General features: G+C 37.5%; 1 protein-coding gene across 1 annotated transcript in view; it reads right to left on the bottom strand.

The window, feature by feature from the left end:
* The window catches only part of LOC140845308 (disintegrin and metalloproteinase domain-containing protein 18-like), a 31605-nt gene extending 7998 nt beyond the window's left edge, over positions 1-23607 (bottom strand). Inside the window, 7 exon segments of the mRNA XM_073219287.1 lie at positions 2307-2489; positions 3432-3537; positions 9983-10181; positions 13255-13353; positions 16421-16604; positions 22772-22908; positions 23518-23607. Coding sequence (XP_073075388.1) covers positions 2307-2489; positions 3432-3537; positions 9983-10181; positions 13255-13353; positions 16421-16604; positions 22772-22908; positions 23518-23607 — 998 coding nt within the window.
* Positions 23608-23922: the final 315 nt, after the last annotated feature.

The following is a 23922-nucleotide window of genomic DNA, read 5'->3' as shown; positions in this document are numbered from 1 at the left end:
AATTTAAGAAAAAAATCTGAGGATGTTCGCCTTGACATAGTTTATGTAATGATATCATATAATTTGTTTTGACACCTACATTGGGAATTGAATTGAGAATGTCCATTGGGAGTTTTCTATAGTATGTTAATGTTCTGCTGTGAATAATTGGTTAGATTAATGTTAATTATTTGTTCCTTCAAAAATTAGAACATAATTCAGTAATTTTGTTTGGGTTTCAAATATAAGTAATATTTTGGATTGTAAATTGTCATGAATCTTTATTATGATATTGATCAAAATAATCCGGCAAGAGAAAAGTTAACTGGTCACATTGACCAATGGATTAGATTAGGGAGCCCAGGTATAAAGCCTTGTAAATATGGTCAAATGATTTTCAGTAAGGCTGCCAAGACTCTTCAACGGCATGGAACAGTCTCTTCAACAAATAGTACTGGGAAAACTAGATATCTAGTTTTGTTTGTTATATACAAAATAGTACTGGGAAAACAAGATATCAAAAGAATGAACTTAGACCCTTATCTTACACCATATACAAAAATTAACTCAAAGTGATCAAAGACCCAAGCATAAGAGTTAAAACTATGAAACTCTTAGCAGACACAGGAAAAAGGTTCCTAACATTAATTTGGGAATGCTTTTTTTATATGATACCAAAATCACAGGTAACAAAAAAGAACACATACTCTGGACTTAATCAAAATTAAAAAGACTTTCAGGTGTCAAAGGACACTATCAAGAGACTGAAAAGGCAACACACAGAATAGGATAAATGATTAACAAATCATATATCTCATAAGGGATTAATATCCAGAATATATATAGAATTCCTAAATCTCAATAACAAAAACCAACACTCAAAAATAATGGCCAAAGGAGACAAAAATAGATATTTCTCCAAGGAAGATATAGAGATGGTCAAAAAGCACATGAAAAGCAAACAGACAAAACAGAAATAGACTCATGAACACACAGAACAAGCTGGTGGTTGTACAGGGAGGAGTTGGGAGATGGGCAAAATAGGTGAAGGGGATAAGGAGGCATTTTTTTCTCATGTAAGGAGTGATGACAAGTTAATTAAAAAATCAAAGTTACTGGATAACGCAGGCTTCCAGTTTCATAAAAAAGAATGTATCTTGACATTTGTGACAACATGGATGGACCTTGAAGCTATTATGCTAGGTGACAATTCAGACAAAGACAGATGCCACGTGATTTCACTTATATGTGGAATCTAAAAAAACAAAACAAATCAAACAAAACACAGACTCATAGACACAGATGTTTTCTGTTTGATATGTGGTTGCCAAAGGTAAGCAGGGTTGAGGGGTACAAAATGGGTGAACAGGATCAAGAAGTACAAACTTCCAGTTATAAAATAAAGAAGGCACAGAGAGGTAATGTACAGCACAGGGAGTATAGTCAATAATATTGCATTCACTTTTACACTTACTTAATTACACTAAGATGTAATTATACTTACTGGGGTGATCATTTTACAGTGTACACAAATGTTGAGTTATTATGTTGTATACTGGAAACTAATGTAATATTTATGTGAATTATACTTCAATAAAAAAGATAAAAATAACACACAGCGTGGCACTAAAAAAAAGCTGGCTAATTGAGTCATCATGTCTAGGTTTTATTTTTAATTCAGAAGTGCTGAGTGCCATATACACGAAATACTCTGTAAATCTCAGATGCCTTATGTTTTCTGTAATGTGTGCACTCATACTTCCAGATTGAATAAGCCTCTGAGCCATTTTTGTTCTCCCTTGATTTTGTGACTACATGAACGTCAATGTTCATATGTATAAATGCACATATCATAAGCTTGTACATCGCTGTAACCATGCTTTCCTATTACAGACTTCTTGTTTGATTCTTCCAAACTTCTCACCCTGACATTTTGATTTACACATAAGCATATAATTTAAATAAAATGAAAGCTCAATTATGTTTATTTGGGAAGCATGGAATATTGCAAACTCTAAATTAGAATTCTGTACTTTAAAGCTGTTATAACTCAAAGATCTAAAAATATCACCTGTTAGTGGTATCTTGTGCTTAAAACACAGGCATTTTTTCTCATGTAAGGAGTGATGACAAGTTAATTAAAAAATCAAAGTTACTGGATAACGGAGGCTTAGTTTATCTTTTTAATATCATATGGGAAATAAGCGGCAGCACCAGGTTCAAATCCACTCAGTGTAATTGTGATAGTCATCGTGAAATACATATCTGATAAAATTACATAATTTAACATAGCTAAATATAAATGAACATGTTTTGTTACCATTTGCGCACCACAGATAGTGCCATCAGCTACATAGGCATGATCTCTTCCATCTGATCTCACTAATGACCCTGTAGTTACAGAGAGACATTCGTGCCCTTGAATATATGAATAAACTGCAGATTGAACATCATTTTTGTAAGTATTCTTATGTGGCCATACACAAGCTAGTTTTCCACAGAGAACATCCCTGGAAATGGAAAGCAGAAAATTCCTCATTATTTTATTCTTAAATGATGCCTAATTCCAAGTAAGTATTATCTTAATAGATGGTAGCATAGATGTTGTTTCTCTGATGATATAAAACCAGAAAAATATGCCAAAATAATATTATCTTACAGTGCACAAAACTAAATGCAATCCAATTAATTAGCACTGTAGCAGAATTGAAAAATTCTGAACTTTATTGCAGAGGACTTCATTTCCTGTTTCAGAGCTCAGCTTTGTTGCCTTGTCTCCAACGGTGTTAGAGAGGTCATCGTATCTTGCCCCTTCTTTGGGAAAATTCATCACCTAAGCCCACTTCGATACAGGTTAGCCAGTCTGGTCATTTGTTACCCACCATTTTCTGACAGTGGCTGATGGCATTTATTTCCTCTCCGTGCATCCTAGAGTCCCTTCTGATTATGCCCATGTCTCTGCCATAATCCCTTTATTCTATATAGTTGATAGAAAAACAGTGTTCCACTACTCCAAGGTTAGCTATCCATAGGTACTGTTTTACATAGCAGTGTTCTGGAAACAAACAACAAGAACAAAAACAAAATAAAACTCTGTTTCATCAGTGCTACATCTTAAAATTCAAAGCACTTGCTTTAGCATCATTATCAATCAACTTAATAAAAAAAACCTCAATTTAAAATTTCCATATAGAGCACAAATTTCTGATTTTTGGCAGTTTATGTGCACTTCCTCTCTCTGGTAATAAACACTAGCCTTTCTTTAGTCTAGTCTCATTATTAGAACAATACTGAGGAAAAAGCAAACTGAATTGCAGAGAAGGAAAATAAATGGAAAATGATAAGTGAAACTGTTTTTCTGGTATAAGATTTACTGTCCATTTCTATCTTGTCTCTGGACAAGAAACAGTAATTTTTATGACTCAATGAAACAATTACTTTTATATACATACTTCTGTTTGCAAGGCAATGGTTGTGAATTTTTAAAACTGCACTTTCCGGGACTATCACGCAGAGAATTAACTTCTTCAAAACAGGCAAACGGAGCTCCTTGAGCACCTTAAAATGCAAACAGGTAGTCCAGATTAAAATTTTTGTCTATAAAAAGCTAATAAAAACTCATTGCATAAACAGAAAAATCATGAACTTGATCATTTTCTCTCTGTGTGTGTCTGTCAATGCAAGTAGAAGGTTAACAGTTGGCTTACTGAACAGAAAACAGAAAAGGATTGTATCTATTGCAGTAAATCATATTATTGTTGAAAACAATTTCCTACCCCTCCCAGTGAGAATGCATACTTCCTAGTCCAGTGGAGATTAAGACAGATATTGTAACCTGCTCTGCTTAATGGAATGAGAGAATTGACGCTTGTCATTTATGGGTGGAAACCTTCAGGACTAGTACAACGAGCAACATACTCTTTTTCTCTGATGAGGGATAAGCGGTATTGCAAGCACGGCCTTAGCTGCGAGTCTGGAGTCACAGCAAAGGCAGTGTGGGGGAGCAGAATAGCTGTGGTGGACATGTGAGCCTCAGGATTTTAAGGTTATTTCCATTTCCTTAAACACAGGAACTGGTACATTGAATAGAGTTCTATTACAAACCATACCTAAATTATGTGGTGCTGTAACTGAAGCCTGGCAGTAGGTGTGAAGAAAACTATCGTCAGAGGCTGAAAGGAGAGGAATACATGCTTTGTGAGAATGAAACATTTGGAGGAACCATTTTCTCAGTCATTTAAAAGGAGATAATGTCCTTCAGGTACCTGTTGCCTTAAGCGAAGAGGCAAGGAACCAAAATGTGTCTTGACGGCTGCACTGGACCAGACGGGGCAAGTGCCAAGGCAGAGAGGAGCTCACCTCAGGGACGATGCAGTTATCTCAGAAGAAGTAATAGTAATAATAAAAAAAGACAAAGCCCAGAAATGTGTCCACCCTCCAGGCGCCAGGGCGGATGGTGACGGGGCTGGTCGACGTGAATCGCCCGAGTCATTGTGTCCCTTGGGTGGTTTTCTCTCTTTCCCGTGGTGGGCGCTCTTTGGCGGCTGCTAACCTGGTGGAATGAGATCTTCACATCTCCTGTTTATTCCCACGTGTCTATCCACACAGCTCCGTCACAGAACTCCGGGCTCTAGCCTTCCCAGGGTCCCGCATCCGGGCACCCCGCTGACCAGCTGGGCCCTCATTCATTGTCCGTGAGGCCATCTGTGACCTAACTTCAGACCTTGTCTCCTTCCACAGGAAATGGTGGACCAGGCATCCCCCCCGAGTGAGGCTATGCTATGGCTACTGTCCTATTTCAGCTCATAACCGATTTAATGAGCCGACACATCTACAGCAAGAGCCGAGGCTTGTTCCTCCTCTGCCAGCTGGTCATAGTGAGGCCCCACGTGTCCACAGGTATGAACCGATGGAGAAGCCAAGGGGGAAGGCAGAGAAAGATGTACAGTTCTGGACTTCCCGCTCATGGGTTGCTCTTCTGCGACCTCTTTGTGCATGAATCCAGATGAATGAGTGACTCCCGTCTATCTAGTCATCTAACTCAGTGGCTCTGACATAACTAAGCTTATAATGCACAGTCCTGAACACATGGTCACTTGGTGTATGAAAGTCAGCTTCGCCATCTTCATGAGGAGCAATAGTGTGCCCAGTTTTTTTGTCAAAGTGGTATCATTCTCTGGTTCAAAGTGCACAGCCTCGGTCTAGAACCCCAGGGAACTTCACTGTCACTCTCCCAAGGAAGCCCAGTACAAGCCCCACATGGCATTTTTCCCCTCACAACCTACGCCTCTAAAATTATTGGATCAGTGATGTTTTATGATTCGAAATTCAGGGATGCTCGCCTGGCAGCTTGGACATGCTGCAGAGCCCTTTCCTGCTCTTCACGTCACTCAACATCAGCCGCGTTTCATGCCCCCTGGTAAATGGAGCTGAGCAGTCCTTCTCCATGGGGAGTCTGCTGCCTCTGGGACCCAAAGGCCCACCAGCGTTATCCTTCTTTGTCATACGAGATGCAAGGTGCATATAGTGAATTTTTAACTTTCTATGGAGCATCAGGTCATGCTTCTGACCACCGGACTCCTAGAAATTTTACTGATGTGACAGGTTCCTGAGCATTTTGAGGGTCTATTTCCTGCCCTTTGCAACACATGTGTTTACTTAGACCCCCACCATTCTACCTATGCTTCGCTTATTTAGCTGGATAAGTACAAAATCACTAATGGAGTGGATCAATGTGATATTTTCTGGGATGTCTACATCTCTGCAGCTACATGATGCCTGGGGGAAGGAGCGTAAACATAGCTCTGAAGCAAAACTGGAAATTAACGGCATCGTCCCTTCCACGTGATTGCAAACTGTTTCTAGTTTTCTTTTTTCAAATAGGAATAGAAAAGACTATATTTGCCAAACCAGTGGCTACACTCCTACCATATATCTGAGGCCATGCTCATCTGCTCGAGCAGAGAGACCTCAGGAGATGCAATTACTTAACCTACCACTTGGCTGCATTTGCAGTAGATTACTATTATCTTCTGGGGACCATCTGGCTTCCGCAGGGATCAGACTGAGTAACTACATGTAGATGTTACACAGCCAACCACCCTTTGAGGGGAGCACCAGTATTTGGAAACCCCCGACAGTTATAGACATGTTGTCCATGGCCTCACCACACAGGACAAGGACCTAGTAATGGTACTGCACAAACCACTTATGGGCCAGCCCCAAGGATGCCCTTTGGGACTGAGAAATGACTACCAGTGGACTTGGATCTAGTGGACCCCTTGTAAACTGAAACTTGGGAAGGACTATATTCATTCCCTGGATTTCCAGGTAGTTACATCAATTCAGACTCTGTCCACCAGTTTTCAAAATGCTTAGATATTTCCCCAGTGAACAGATAACTGATTAAATGGTTTAATGTCCATCTGGGGGTGTTTTAGAGGAATTGTTCACATGTACATTTGCCAAGGTGTGGTGTTTTCCTTCTGGACACTTAACCCTGCTTTACGTCAATGAGTTTTGCTTCTGAAAATTGGCTTAGATTCAGAATTGGACATGGGATTATGCCATTCATTAAGGCAACTCTCCTCAGTTTAATAGTCACCCATTTTTTATTTCTTTTGATAGCACAATCTGGGTAATACCCTTGCTGACTGCCCAAAGAACACAACAGAATAGAAGTCCTATTCTACTAACCATGTCCCTGACTATGTATAGATCAGCTTCCCGTGTCTGCCACTCTGTCCCTATTACTTACAATAATTTTATCCATCTGGTTTCTGGCAGTCAGGCACTGCTATCTGGCCTGGATTTTTCAAGATCTTATCACACCCATTGCTCTCAATGAGCCTGCTTCTTTAGTAGCATCTCCTACCATCAGCCCTGGCCGACAGAGAAAGCCACTGTAGAAATGTCTAGTGAGTCTGGCCTTCCTCTGAGCAGCCTATTCCCTATGTCTTGGGCCTTCCTGTTGGGCCTAATTATTTGGCCATACATATACAGTATATGCAGTCAAGCATCTCCACTTCTCTGAGCCTTATAATCCTTTCCTGTAACAATTCTGCCACTTAAACTTTGAGTGAGCCATCGTGCTTTTTTCCATGCTTCTGGAAATAATCCCAATGGAAATGTTTGTTATCTTCTAGGATCCTTGCCAGGATGTTAAATCCCATATCTTGGGATAGTGCTCCCAAATCAACAAACTCTCTCCTATCCACTCTTAATGTTCCCCTGTCCAGTCTTATGACTGAGCACTCGCAGAATCCAGGCCCCTGTGCCCTCCCTTGATACTGGTAGGAACGGCTGTGTAGGACCTGCACTACGTTGGGGAGTAGTCCCCGTACTCCCGGGTAAGTTCCAGCACAGCCCGGCTCCCTGCTGCTCTGCCTTCCCTCTGTTTTCAGCTAGCAGCCAGGGTGGGGAGGGGCAGGATCGAATAAGGATGTAGTTTGCGCTGTGAGTGACAGGCTTCTGCATTATCTTTAAGCAAGGGGAAGATACTTTCACCATTCTTACTAGGGAACAGCGGCGGTGTGAAGGAACAGGGCTGTATCATTCTACAGATTCAGGAATTTCAGAGAAGTGTGGAGGCTCAAAATTTGGGGGGCTAATTTTTCATCTGTTCCCATCCCAAATGCAGGTCCCATTCTTTTTCCCACCAGAACCTAACCCTGGCCAAACAGGCTTGATTGAGAATTGAACGTTCTCTGGAGTTCCACCAACTTTTTCTAACCTCTGATTGTAAGAGATGGGAGCCTCTTTATACCTTTACAGGAAAAGCCTTCCAGCTCACACTTTGATTTCAAATGCACACCTTTCTGTTACCTTTTCCTAGATTTCAGTGTTGCTGAGTAATAGCCATCCCATGCCATTTTCTGTACAGTTGCTATTTCCCGCCTACACCCCAGCAGTACTGCCTAATGCATGCTCCTTCACGGGTACACCATCTCAGGTCACTCAGTGAGTGTATTCTCAAATTCCACCAGTGTTGGGGTGCTCACCGATGGCCTGGAAGCAAGTGATTTACTTTTGAAATTTTATCTCATAGACTTTTTCCTCACATCACTGTGAGTACCAACTGTTAGTGGTTAGAGTCTCCAGAAGCCAGCATCTAGGTGAGATACGACATGCGAGCCATTTATTAGTGATCCGAACATCTGGAAGTGAGAGGGAGGAAGCGGGACGGAGCAGAGACGGCAAGTGAGATGCCGGCCCACAGGTGGCATGAATAGCCCGCCAGAGTACATGCCTGACAGGTGCCTATCGGGCCACCTGCCCAGGCCTTTATATCCTACCTTCATTAATATGACCGCATAACCGGATGTGTGCTGCGTTGGGAAGTGGGCGCCCTTGGGTAAGGTGCGGCTGTCCAGTGGAGAGAGATTCTGCAGGAGCAAGCTGGTAGCTCGACACCGTCTGATGGCAGCAGGCAGTATTGTTCTTGTCCACTACACCTCATGTTCCTTTCTGCATCCTATCATCTTTTCATTAGCTGCACTTAACCCAGTGCGAGGCCTCCTGCTTCTTTTGTGTCTATGTACTTGCTGTCTTTGTCTCCTGATCACGTGCTCCATGAGTCTAATAACCACGTGGCTATGCCTGTTTTATTGAATACTTTCATCTCTATGCACATACTCAGTAAATATATTTTTCATGGGAAAATATGACCAATCTGGTTAAACTTCTACAGTTGCTTTAAAAGTTTAACTTTACTTAAAGAAATAATGCAAAATATAAGCAACTGTTTGTTCATTCACAGGTCTCATATAGCAGACTACCTTAAAAGCAGACGTTTGCCTTCTAGTTTTTAGTAACATAAAAACAAGAAGAAATACCTGCTCCAGATGGGAGATGAATAAATGAATAAAAGGGGAATGAATGAATTGAATCAAAAGATCAAACTATTGATCCATTTGGCTCAGCTTTGTGGGGACATTAGAGTATATATTAGAAGAGGAAATACACGAATGGTCAAGTCTGAGCTAGACATGTTCTTATTTATTAGAACTCGGAAAGACGTCAAATGTCAAGTAACTCAATTGTGGTTAAAAGTTTTACTTAATCTTAAAAAGGAGCGTGTCTTCGAGGCTCCTGAAAATATGCCTGATCGTGGATCTTCAAATGCAAGTAAGCCCTGAAGGAAAACAGCAAGTGAAAAGGGGCGCCCTGGAGCCACAGCGCCCAGAAGGGGCGGCGGCTGCGGCCCAGACGTCCAGGGCTCTGTGGCCACTGCACGGTGGTGAAGGTGCCTGATCTGCAACGGGATCCTAAAGACAACTTTTGAGTGGTTAGGAAGACCGTATGGACCACATACCACGTCCTTCGGTACGAACTGTATTTATGTTACTTCTGGGCAGATCACTGAATCTCGATGGTATACATTTACTTTGCTCAATGAGCGAATGACTGTGAGGGCATTTCCCTGGGTGATTTTGATTTATTCAAGTTTAACTTAATTTCTAAAAATACAAAATCATATTGGGGTATTGTGAATAATTACTGCGTCAAGGCAAGCATATCTGCGTGAGTCTTAGTTGAAGTACTCACAAAACCTGTTTAAAAAGCTAAATATAAAATGAATTGTCATCAGTGACCTATGACTACTGTTACTCTAGCAGTTCTTCAGCGAGGAAATATGATCATACTTGAACGAAATTCACTCTGAACCTTTCAAATTAAAAGACCATGAACATAAAAGGAATCTAAGGAAATTTCAGAAGCTACTGACTTGCCATTTCAATCTCTCTGTAAATCATGAGCCATCCTGTGGATTTCTGCCTAGGTAGCTAATGACTGAAAACCAGACCAAACCATGAGGAAAGGAATGTGCAAGACTATTCTGGAAAATTTCAAACACTCCTACAAAAACAAACCTTCTTTAATTGAAATTTGATCTTTCTTGACCTTGTGCTTCAGGTTCCTCCACTCTAGAGGTGTGATAAGTAGTATATCCTCTGGAGGGTCCCAGTTTGAGGTAAAAGAAACACATGAGCTAGAGCAGTACCTTTTCCAAATACCTGGGCACACTGTTTATCAGCAGTTTGGCACCGTCCGTCATAGCAGAACGCGGTCTCCGACCTGCACAGCCGGCCATTGAGCGCGTAGGTGTCCGGGATGCAAGTACTGGAGGTCCCATTGCAATACTCTGTGAAATCACACTCTCGATAAACACTCTTTCTGCATGGAGTGCCCGCCACTGATATCTACGAGGGAAAAAGAGAAAGAAAATCATGTCCTGCGAATGACCACCCTCAGTTACCTACCCAAGAGAATTTTCAAATAAAATACACCTGATCGTGGATACTTGAGGGAATCCCAGAGTTCCCACGGCTCTGAGTTTTTTGAAGGAAAAATCAGGTACAGTGTTCATTATGCAGCCTGAAGAAAAGTAACTCTCTCAGAGATACGAAAGGATCCTTTCCAACAGAGGATTTGCAACTGCTTTGTGTTCTCCTCTCAGGAGGAGGCCATCCAACTCTACCGGCTTTTGGAGGGGGACAGATTAGTTTAAACACACCTGTCCCTCAAAACTGGAGGAACATTGCCTCTGTCTTTTTGTTCTTGGAGAGACCCAGGAGCCAAACAGCCCTAAAATCCCTTGCTTGGATTTTTACTAGCTTATTTGTGGCTGAGGTACATAATCTGTTTTGCAGTTTCTTCATTTGTAAACGAGATAATAATCATTCTGTCAGAGGATTGTTAGTATTAAATAGAATTAATATTTAAAAAGTGCTTAGAATAACACATGGAATCAATGTATGAAATAGGTTATGACCATCATCATCATATTTAATTATCTGAGAGCAGAAGGGCCTTCTTGCATAGCTCAGGTAAAGAGTAGAGCAGCTGTCAAATATTATGGCCTGTTGATTCAATCAGTCATCCATTGCCTTCCACAATGAAATTCACAAGTCCAAATGCTGACCCACTATATATGCTCTCATACACTCAGAGACATTCTACAATCCAGTCTGACTGAATTAGCACTTCACAGATTGAGACAAAGATGGGTAAGGAATGAAGTGGCATCTTCAAAATGACAAGATAAAAAGGAACTTCCAAGCTAGAATGCCATACCTGAGAAATCCATATTTCAAAAATGTATGAGAGATAAAGACTTTCATAGGCCAATAATAATTGAGAGAATTCATTTTCAGCAGACCTAAATTACAGGAAAGAGTAAAGGGAGGTCTTTAGGCACAAGCAATATGACAGTAAACAGAAATCTACAAAAGGAAAAAGAGAGCTGGAAATGGAATTAATGATGTTAATAATAAAGTTTTTTTTACTTTCCTTATTTTACTGGCTCTAAAAGATAAAAGACTATATAAAGCAAAAATAGTAACAGTATATTTTGTGTTTCTAGTATATGGGAGTGCTCTGAGATTAATTCACTACACATGAAGTGGTGTATTATATGAAATCAGACTAATTAATCAAAGAATTGTAAACTCAAGACAACCAGTAAAATGAGTTTTAAAGTATAAACAATACACCAGTAGCAAACATAAAATGAAACCCTATGTCTTATGGTTTTAGAGTTTACATTTAGTTTGCAGAGCAACTGCATGTCTCATCAATGCTACGGGTACTCAAAATAGGTTGGCCACTTTGAAAAATAGATTTTCAGTGTCCTATGAAATTCAATATACATTTACAGCATGACCCAGCAATCTCCCTTATAGATATTTAAGTAAAATGGAACTATGTTCATACAAAATTTGCTTATGAAGACTTTATAGCGGCTGTATCTGCATCCCCAAAAACTGAAAACCCGGGTGTTCCTCAGCTGGGGGAAGGATTAACACACTGTGGTGCATGCTTACAATACTATTCAGCAACACAAAAAGAAAAAAGTAAGAAACACCACCACATGAGTGAATCTCAAATGCATTATGCTAAGATGCCTAATCATAATGTTTACCCATATAATTATTCAGTTTATATTACATTTCGCAAAAGTAAAATTACAGATGCAGGAGACAGACCTGTGGTTGCCAGGGCCCGTGGGTGGAAGTGTGGACTGCCTGCAGTGGGGAACAGGGGCATTTCTGGGGGAGTGGTAGTGAGACCGCCTATCCCTTGGTTGTGGTGTAAAGTTATAAGACTGAATATGCTTGCCATAATATTCAAAAGTGTTCATTGAAATAATTTTACTATAATAAATTATAAGTTATTGAAGAATTGGGCAAAAAGAATATAGGGAGTATTTATGCATATATACTATATCAGTACTGGAATTATGAAATCTTTGTATCATGCCACTTGCTTTCTTATCCCTACTTATTTGAAGATAATATTGTATTAGCATATGTATGTTTAGCCTGCATTTGTTAAATACCTCTTATACAATGTACATTTATGTGCCATCCAATACCAATAAATATTGTTTGCCTTTATGATTTGCTTTTACAAACAATTCTATAATTAATATTCTTTACTGAATTTTCCATACATGTGCATGTTTCTAAGGTATATACATGAAAGAACTGGTCATAATCAATTAACTTGATAATTTATACTCAGCTCAGAGATACACAAATATTTTTCACCAGAGGGATTATAGTTAATTCAAAATTCCACAACACTGTCCAAGCATGATCTCCATTCCCACTCCTTGGCCAATATCTGATATTGTGTTTAAAATTGCCATTTGGATGACTGCTTTAGGATATTGAATTATTATTTTTATTTGTGTTTATTTTAATACTGCAGACGATCAGTGTATTCATTGAATAATTCTATTTTCATTGTTGAAAATATCCTGGGGGCTCCCTTCGCCTATGTTTGTGTGTGTGTGTGTGTGTGTGTGTGTGTGTGTGTGTGTGTGTGTGTGTGTGTGTGATTTGTCTTTTACTTATCAGTGTGTGAGAATTCTTTGCATATTCTATATCTGACATGTTTAGTCTGCTACACATTTTGTCTGCTATTCGTGTTAGAATTTTTATCCCACAATTGGTCATACACCATTTATTTGACTTCACAATTTCCTCCAGAGTTAATATATCTTGATATAATAATGTGTATGTTTATCCAGCACTTTATCTGATAATTTAGAAGACGGTAAGCTATGGTTTCAACACAGCAGAATGATTAGTACCAATATAAGATGCCTTCTTATTTATAGTTGCTTTCCTATCCACCTGTGGTCATGTTTGTGCTCACTTCTTTGGTCCTTTCCATTATTTCTATATTCTTTTTACTGATTTCACATTAATTCAATTAATATAGCCTTTTATTATGATAGTTCAAACCCCTTTTCTAAATTTCAGAAACCTACCTACAGCTTGAGGTACAGCATGGTCCAGAACCACATTTTGCTGAGTTTTTCAGTTTACATGTTTTGTAATCACAGCACTCCTTAAACAGACATTCCTAAAATTTCATAAGAAGAAATACCATTCTAGTTCAACCACTTAACAGCTGTTTCTGAATCAACTTTTTAAATCCTCACTTGTATTCAACTTTTCAATTATACATTCTAGTTATATTCAATGAAGCTTTACTATTCACTATTTCAATACTATCCAAAAGCATGTGCAAGAACTAAAAACATCTAAAATATCATTTCATCATTAAATTACCTGAAATATTTGGTAATTAATATTTTTGTTATATATGTCAGGTAATAATTTATTACCTGAAATATTTGGTAATGAATAGCAAGAACAAAATCTTGGGAGGAAAAGTATGAATTCCCAAGAGAAAACTCTCCCCAATTTCTTTTTAGCAATTTGTTTACTAAAGTTTTCCGTTGTGACTAGGGTTAGAGTTAGGCAATATAATAAAAATACATTTAGAACAGAAAAAGATATGTCAGTACATATAACTTTTACAAGGTAAATGACAGTCAACTATTATTCAAATTAGGTGATAAATAATGTCAACAAACCAAATATTGTTTCCATGTAAATACATTGTAGTGATATAATTCTTTAATATTTTTATATTCTTTTTTTAATCAAACATTTTCCATTTGTCTCAAAAATCTAGTTTCAAAGATCTTGCCAGTTAGAATGAAGGCAGGATTCTTTAATTTTCCATTTGTTTGTTTCTGCTTTTTCATGTGTTTATGTGAATCAATATGTATTTATAAATATTCCCATCCTAGAATATAGAAAGTTTAGAGTAAAAGCTATAGTTATTTCATAAGAAGAAATGTGTTGGATATTACTCAGCCATAAGTAGGATGGCCTTAGTGATGAATAAACACATATTGCCCAGATTTTCCAGGGGTAATCACTTGATATATTTCAGTGTTCATGTTCCAAAGTTCAGTACCATTACATGAGTGTACGTATGTATATGAGCAGTGAACGAGGATGCTCTGCCAACCGTGGTCATCCATACTGATTACAACCTATCAGCTTAACTTATAACAAGCTAATGAGGAGACGGTGCCTCACTGTTCATTGTCATTATCACTCTGCTTATTAGTGAGTTTGAGCATGAATTTGAATTTTGTACAATTTTATTTGTGAATTAAATACATTCTTTTTCCCTGTCTTTTCCCCACTAAATAGTAGGAACAGCTTTTATATATTATCCAGTTATCCTTTCTCCTTTTTATATGTTTATAACATTTCTTTGCAGTCTATTGTTTGACTTTTTAATGGTGTCTGCCATTTGGGATAATTTACAATGTTCTCTTTATGCACATTGGGTTTTTTGTCTCCTTACCAAGACTTCCATTATGCCAAGATGATAAAATATTATCAATGCTTTCTTCTGATATTTTGTTTTTTAAAAACTTTAGATTAATTTTTTTCTGAAATGTATCTCTATATTTTGTGGAATAATTGTTCAAATATTTATTACTAGTTATTACATTTGTGAATACAGGAACAAATAAATACACCTGCATGTGTGTGGGAGGGTGCATAAAAAGAGCTGTATTTGTGTCAAATGGGGGATATTTATGAAGATATAGGTGTCAACGTCATTTTCCTAAGGACCATCTAGAATACATCTATAAGCTGAACAAATTGGATTTATTGCTAGTTTTAGCAAAAAATACACACCATGATAACTGTGGACACCTCATAAGAAGGTATAATTATAGGATATGGGCTCATGTTAGGTGATTTGGGGAAAGGTTTAAGGAATCTGGACTTTGCTAGCCTAGAGGCTATTAGAAAACAGGGGTACATCTATTACTGGATTCTTCTCTTGAAGAAGAAAGACTATTCCAATGCTGACATTGAAACCAGTAAAGAAGCAGGAATTACTCCTGTTAGCCAGGACAGGAGCGTGTTTGACCATTTTTGTGACTTGGACAATTTTCAAGGTTTCCCTGTTAGACATAATTAGAGTGACTTTGCTTTTTTTCTTCACCCATCATGATCACAGGTGCCTAAGTCCTGAGCATGTTAAGCCCATCCTACCTGTGGCTGAGCATGTTACTGAGGGCAGGAGAAGCCAACAGGGAGACCGGATACTTAGAGCAAAAACATTCTGCAGAGACAGTCAGTGCCTAGGAGGAACTGGTGGGGCACTGACAGTATTTGCTGTGAGCTGGTCTGCCTGGAGCTGTGGAATCTCACAATGCGCAGACCTTATCCCAGATTACATTGTTTTATTCTATTCTTCTTGAAAAATAACTGGATTTTTTGGCAGGTAATTGGCACCATATTTAAGGATAGATGAATTGCAAGATGACAGTGGAAGGTCTGAGATAATTGGAAAACCTATATACATATATACAGAGGCATGCACACACACATTCTTTACTTTGGGGAATGGTGGATGATTAAGATAACTTGTAGGGGTTTAATTTTATGTAAACTAGTGGTGGCCAGCTGTTTCTGTAGATGGATAAGAAATTCATGTAACTGCTGGAGGAGTAATTATGAAGAAACTTTTATTTAAATAGAGGGCAATTGTTAAATATTATACAATAATGATGTTTAATACACTAAATGTTGGTCCTGTCTGCTGAGAATAGTATGCATTGAACTTTTAGTTGATGGACCTGTGGTAGACTGCATATCTATATTTAGAAGTGAGCAAATAGAACAAATTTCACACATCTTGAAACAGAAATGCAAAAATGTTTGGAAATGATTAAGAAACAAGCATTATAATGTTTTGACATTCTTGCAACCACAAGACAATGAAATTCCAGAGAAGTCTACAGAGAAAACAGACACTGAGGGCATCTGAGTTAGGAAAGAAGTGGAAAAAAAGGCATTCATTAAGCCTATATAGTCAAAAATCTCTCTGCTGGCATAATCGGGAAGAGTGTGTGCAAACCAAATTTTCATGATTCATTTGTCTTCTCTACTGAAGAGGGGTGGGAAAGTGACTGACATATCTCATCCTCATTTTCATATCTAAGTTCTATGTGGGGGACATAGCTGCATATCATTCTGCATATACCATGACAACAACTTACTGAAAACACAAAAAATTGTGCTCATATTTCAGTCTGTATATTACTCACCGCTTCACTGCCACAGTCACATTCTTCGTCAGGTTCCAGAATCCCATTAAAACACACTGATTGATTTTGATATGATGGTTGCAACTTTGGTAAGTTCTGAAGACATTTAGCCTCAAGTTTTGAAATAAAATATCTATAGTCTTGCATGCTACAGTTGCTAAAAATCTTTATACCACTGGATCCCCTAAAATAAAATAACATTCCTCAGGTAAATCAATCAGGCAAATAAAACCACATCTAAATAATGTTCCACATGTGACAGTACGAATTTTAAGATGGCTCAAATGAAACCCTTGTACTTTAGCAGAGGTGAAGTCAGCCATGGTTAAATTTTCATTTATCATTGCTAATCTTTAACATTATGTTAACATTTAATATTCTTTTTAAATAAATATATAGATGTGGAGGAGGAAGAAAATGGAGGGTAAAAAAAAACCTTTATGTTTGTAATAGCATACTAAGTGAGTTAAATTAGACTGTTAAATAGTAAGGGAATTACCCTTGAACCTTTGGTACCCACAAATCTAAAGCCTGCAATAGCAATAAGTACATATCTATCAATAACCACCCTAAATGTAAATGGTCTGAATGCACCAATCAAAAAACATAAGATCACTGAATGGATTAAAAACAAGACCCATCTACATGCTGCCTATAAGAGACTCACTTCAAACACAAACACATACACAGACTAAAAGTGAAGGGATGGAAAAAGATATATCATGCAACTAATAGGGAGAAAAATTCAGGGGTTGCAGTACTTGTATCAGACAAAATAGACTTCAAATCAAAGAAAGTCACAAGAAGCAAAAAAGAACATTACATAATGATAAAGGGGTCCATCCAACAAGAGGATATAACCATTATAAATATCTATGCACGCAACACAAGAGCACCTACATATGTGAAATAAATACTAACAGAATTAAAAGGGGAAATAGAATGCAATGCATTCATTCTAGGAGACTTTAACACACCACTCACTCCAAAGGACAGATCAACCAGACAGAAATTAAGTAAGGAGACAGAGGCACTGAACAACATATTAGAACAGGTGGACATAACATACATCTACAGAACACTCCACCCAAAAGCAGCAGGATACACATTCTTCTCAGGTGCACATGGAACATTTTCAAGAATAGATCATATAGCAGGCCACATAAAGAGCCTCAGTAAATTCAAAAAGATTGAAATTGTACCAACCAGCTTCTCAGACCACAAAGGAATGAAACCAGAAATAAATTACGTAAAGAAAATGAAAAATCTCACTAACATGTGGAGGCTTCACAACATGCTCCTAATAACCAATGGATCAATGACCAAATAAAAACAGAGATCAAGAAATATATGGAGACAAATGACAACAATGATTCAACACCACAAAATCTGTGGGACGCAGCGCAGGCTGTGCTAAGAGGGAAGTATATTGCAATACAGACCTACTTCAGGAAAGAAGGACAATCCCATATGAACAGTTTAGTTTAAACTCACAATTAACAAAACTAGAAAAAGAAGAACAAGCAAGGCCTAATGTCAGTAAAAGGAGGGACATAATAAAGATTAGAGCATAAATAAATAAATAAAATTGAGAAGAATAAAACAATAGAAAGAATCAATGAAAGCAGGAGCTGGTTCTTCAAGAAAATAAACAAAATAGATAACCCCCTAGCCAGACTTACCAAGAAAAATAGAGAGCCTACACACATAAACAGAATTAGAAATGAGAAAGGAAAAATCACTACAGACATCACAGAAATACAAAGAATTATGAGAGAATACTTTGAAAAACTACATGCTAACAAACTGGATAACCTAGAAGAAATGGACAACTTTCTAGAAAAATACAATCTTCCAAGGCTGACCCAGGAAGAAACAGAAAATCTGAATAGACCAATTACCAGCAATGAAATTGAATTGATATTCAAAAATCTACCCTGGAACAGATGGTTTCACTGATGAATTTTATCAAATATTTAGTGAAGACCTAATACCCATTATCCTTAAAGTTTTCTAAAAAGTACAAGAGGAAGGAATATTCCCAAACTCATTCTATGAGGCCAGCATCACTCTAATACCAAAACCAGGCAAAGACACCACAAAAAAAGAAAACCACAGACTAAAAGTGAATATCCCTGAGGAGCATAGATGCAAATATACTCAACAAAATATTGGCAAACCAAATTAAAAAAATACATCAAAAAGATCACCCATCATGATCAAGTAGGATTAATTCCAGGGATGCAAGGATGGTACAACATTCTAAAATCATCAACATCATTCACCACATCAATTAAAAGAAGGACAAAAACCACATGTCATCTCCATAGATGCTGAAAAAGCACTCAACAAAATTCGACATCCATTCATGATAAAAACTCTCAACAAAATGGGTATACAGGGCAAGTAACTCAAAATAAGAAAGGCCATATATGACAAATCCATAGCCATCATCATACTTAACAGTGAAAAGCTGAAAATTTTTCCTTTAAGATCAGAAACAAGACAAGGATGCCCACTCTCCCCACTTTTATTCAACATAGTTCTGGAGGTCCTAGCCACAGCAATCAGACAACACAAAGAAATAAAAGACATTCAGACAGGCAAAGAAGAAGTTAAACAGTCCCTGTTTGCAGATGACATGATATTGTACATAAAAACCCTAAAGAATCCACTCCAAAACTACTAGATCTAATATCAAAATTCAGCCAAGTTGCAGGATACAAAATAATACACAGAAATCTGTTGCATTCCTATACACTCACAATGAACTTGCAGAAAGAGAAATCAGGAAACAATTCCATTCACAATTGCATCAAAAAGAATAAAATACCTAGTAATACACCTAAACAAGCAAATGAAAGACCTATACTCTGAAAATTACAAAACACTCATGAAAGAAATTAGATTCCAATGAATGGAAACACATCTCGTGTTCATGGGTAGGAGGAATTAATATTGTCAAAATGGCCATCCTGCCTAAGGCAACCTACAGATTCAATGCAATCCCTATCAAAATACCAACAGCATTCTTCAACAAACTTGAACAAATAGTTCTAAAATTCATATGGAGCCACAAAAGACCCCGAATAGCCAAAGCAATCCTGAGAAGGAAGAATAAAGTGGATGAATTATGCTCCTTAAACTTCAAGCTCTACTACAAAGCCAGAGTAATCAAGATAATTTGGTACTGGCACAAGAATAGGCCAATAGATGAATGGAACAGACTAGAGAGCCCAGAAATAAACCCAAACATATATGGTCAATTTATATACGTTAGGAAGCCATGGACATTCAATAGGGAAATTACAGTCTCCTCAACAGCTGGTGTTGGCAAAACTGAACAGCTATATGCAAGGGAATGTAACTGGATTATTGTCTAACCCCATACATAAAAGTAAACTGAAAATGGATCGAAGACCTGAATATAAATCATGAAACCATAAAGCTCTTAGAAGAAAACATAGGTAAAAATCTCTTGAATATAAACATGAAGATCTTTTTCCTGAATGCATCTCCTTGGGCAAGGGAAACAAAAGCAAAAATGAACACACATGGGACCACATCAAGCTAAAAAGCTTCTGTACAGTAAAGGACACAACCAGCAGAACAGGAAAACAATTCCATTAACAATTGCATCAAAAAGGTATCCTATAGTATGGGAGAATATCTTTGTAAATGACATATCTAACAAGGGGTTAAAAAAGGCAACCTACAGTATGGGAGAATATATTTATAAATGACATATCTGACAAGGGGTAAACATCCAAAATATATAAATAACTCACATGCCTCAACACTCAAAAAGCAAATAACCCTATTTAAAAATGGGCAGAGGATATGAACAGACAATCCTCCAAAGAAGAAATTCAGATGGCCAACAGGCACAAGAAAAGATGCTCCACATCACTAATTATCAGGGAAATGCAAATTAAAACCACAATGAGATATCACCTCACATCAGTTAGGACAGCCAACATAGAAAAGACTAGGAACAACAAATGCTGGTGAGGATGTTGAGAAAGAGGAACCCTCCTACACTGCTGGTGGGAATGTAAGCTAGTTCAACTATTGTAAAAAGAAGTATGGAAGTTCCTCAAAAAATTATAAATAGAAATACCATTTGACCCAGGAATTCCACTCCTAGCAATTTACCCAAAGAAAACAAGTTCTGAGATTCAAAAAGACATATGCATCCCTATGTTTATTGCAGCACTATTTACAATAGCCAAGATATGAAAGCAACCTAAGTGTCCATCAGTAGATGAATGGATAAAGAAGACAAGGTACATATACATAGTGGAATACTATTCAGCCATAAGAAAGAAACAAATCCTACCATTTGCAAAAGCATGGATGGGGCTAGAGGGTATTATGCTCAGTGAAATAAGTCAGGCAGAGAAAGACAAATACCAAATGATTTCCCTCATTTGTGGAGTATAACAATGAAGCAAAACTGAAGGAACAAAATAGCAGCAGACTCACAGACTCCAAGAAGGGACTAGTGATTACCAAAAGGGAGGGGTGAGGGAGGGCAGGTTTGGAGGGAGGGAGAAGGGGACTGTGCGGTATCATGATTGGTGCACATGGTGTGTGTGGGGTCACAGGGAAGACAGTGTACCTCAGAGAAGACATGTAGTGACTCTGTGGCATCTTACTACACTGATGGACAGTGACTGCGGTGGGGTACGGGGGGGACCCAGTAAGGGTGAATGTAATAACCATATTGTTTTTCTTGTGAAACCTTCGTAAGAGTGTATATCAATGATACCTTAATAAGAAAAAGAATATATAGATATAACACATATATATTATATATATAAATGACTAAGTATATAGAATTTTAATAGACATAAGACATTTCAAAGTAAATATTAATTGATTGGCTATCTGTGGGGAAGATTACCATCCAGGCCTAAAGACAATTATAAAATAAGGTGAGCTAAGGCAGTTGTCTCAAAATACTTTAATTTCTTTCCAAAGCTCCCACTGTGGGGTAGGAAAAAGCTGAAGTAATTATATCAGGGGAACACAGCTTCTCCTGCAGCCCTAACTCTTTCTGAATCCATGGAAGTTAACTTAGCAAAAGATCAACTATTCATTCTTTACATATGCACTTCAGTAGCTGAAATTAAATGGACCAATATAAAAAAAATGCAGCATTTGATTTCATACTCAATTTGTACTTACAAATTCTAAGGGTGTCTTCAAAAGGCCCAGCAATCCTATCGCACTTCCTAAATCATTTCTATTTTCTAGTCTCCAAGAGCAAGTGTTCTATGTCTTCTAACAAAGCTCTTATATTCCTTGCCTTCAGCTCCCTATCAGAAGAGACTGTCCTCATCTTTGCACCTCCATCAACTAAATTACATACATCTTTATCTATTTACTCTCCCCAGACCTTATCACAATAATTGAATATACCCCGCTTTAATTAAAGCCAGACCCTCAACACTTATGCACTAGGTTCTATCCTGCTTTACTCAATGATTTTGCTTTTTAAGTCTTCTTTATATCCAGCATCATCTTTTCCTACTTTTCTCTTCATTTCTATCAGTCTGATGTGGAGTTTACTATAAAGATGATATATAGTGTTTCCCATCCATACGAGCTCTCTTTTGATCATAAATTCCACTTCATACTCCCCAAAAGTTTGTATTTATCATCTCCATTATTTTGCAGCCCATATAGTTTATCAAGCTCCTAAAAAACAGTTTAAATATTTTTGGGATTGTGCTGAATTTATAAGCCTCTTCTGGAAATATCAGCCATTTTATAGTAGGTTTACCTATATGCTTAGTGCTGGTATACATATGCTGTTTTTCTAGAATGATCATCCTAATGAGTTTTTGATATTGTTATTGTTCTAACTGTATACTGATTCTGTTGATTTAAGTAGGTAGTCAATTATAATGCCAGCAAATAAAGACAATGTTTGTCCTCTTCAAATCTTTCCTCCTTTTTCTTTCCTTTAAAATACTAGCTAAAACTGCCAGTACTATGTTATATCATTCAGGTTGATGTTAGACATCTTTGCCTTGAGCAACAACGTACTACAAGAGTCAAACAGTGGCAACATATGTTTACACAATATTTCATAGTCTTCATAAATCTTAAAGTTTTCCCTCTAATTCTTTTGAGTGAATATTTCTCAATAGTGGGATTTACTGCTTTCTGTAGTTTTATGTCACTTAAACAGATTTGTTAATGTGAATCTCATTGTGCAAAACATACCTTTCCAATTTTTGATGTGGAGTTGACTATAAGGAGTATAAGGAATAAATTCATTACGTGTTGTAAACAACCTCATAAATAAATGTAAAGTTAATTATGAGTAAAAAGAAGCCTTACAATGCTTCATGATTCATTATGCACGTAGCTCTTGGACAAGAACACTTATTGATGTCATCATATGTTAATCCAATTTTAAGGCCAAGTAGTTGAGCTATAATAACTGAAAATCCCTCTAAAGTTATTGCATCTGGATACTAAAGAGAATCAAAGGGAAAACAATCATATAAGAAGAAAACACATCAAGAAATAAATTAAACCATTTTTATTCCTGTAAAATTTTTGTATTTTAATATTGTCTATGTTAAGCTATTTTACATCTTATTTTGATATGTCATTGATATGCATACCCATACTAGTTAATAGATTAAGAAGCACAAAATGTAAAAAGTAATGAAACTACCAACAGTCTCTTGTTTAAAATTTGGCATGCCTGGCTTCTATAGCCCTAAACACATTTAGTATTTCCAATGGAATCAATATGAAACACATTTATTTAACTTTCCATTAAATCAGCCCCTCCCATTAACACATTTTAATTCAATATGCACATGTGTCAGGCCCTACAATAAATAGGAATATAGTGGCGCGCATGCAAGAAATGGATGTTGTCTACACCTGGAACTTATATTAAAGAAAGGAATAAAGAAAATGCACAGGAAATTGACAACCAACTTCCCAAACAGAGAGAGGTCATGTAAAGTGCTCTGAAGAAAATGAAGTGCTCCAGTAAAGAATTTTGAGGTGGATATAGATAAGGTGGTTAGAACAACCTATTTGTGGAATTGATATTTCAGCTGAGCTACAGAGTCTGGGGAATGATCCAGCAGCATGGTGACACGTGAGGCGGCTGTGTGGGACCCCGGCCAGCGCTGGGAGCACATGGGTGAAGACATAACCCGGTAGGAGTCAGAGACAGAGACAAAGCAATGATGAGGAAATTTGGAATGAGGAGGTATGAAAAAAAGTTTAGCAGCAGTGTAAAGTGGCATTTCACATTAACGTTGATAAATTGAGAAATTTTTCTCATCTCTTTAATCTGTTATAAGCAAAATTCCTAGAACTTCTCTAATTTGTCTACATCAATTGAAACTTATAGTGAGTAAAATTTAAGTAATTCATACCTAAAGAGAAAAAAGATTGTGTATGTGTGTGAATGAAAATACGGAATATTATGGAGTAACATGGAAATATCAGTTAATAGGCACCCT

The sequence above is a fragment of the Manis javanica genome, chromosome 12 (genome assembly GCF_040802235.1).
Source record: "Manis javanica isolate MJ-LG chromosome 12, MJ_LKY, whole genome shotgun sequence".
Taxonomy (NCBI): Eukaryota; Metazoa; Chordata; class Mammalia; order Pholidota; family Manidae; genus Manis; species Manis javanica.
This window is presented reverse-complemented; position numbering and strand designations above follow the sequence as displayed.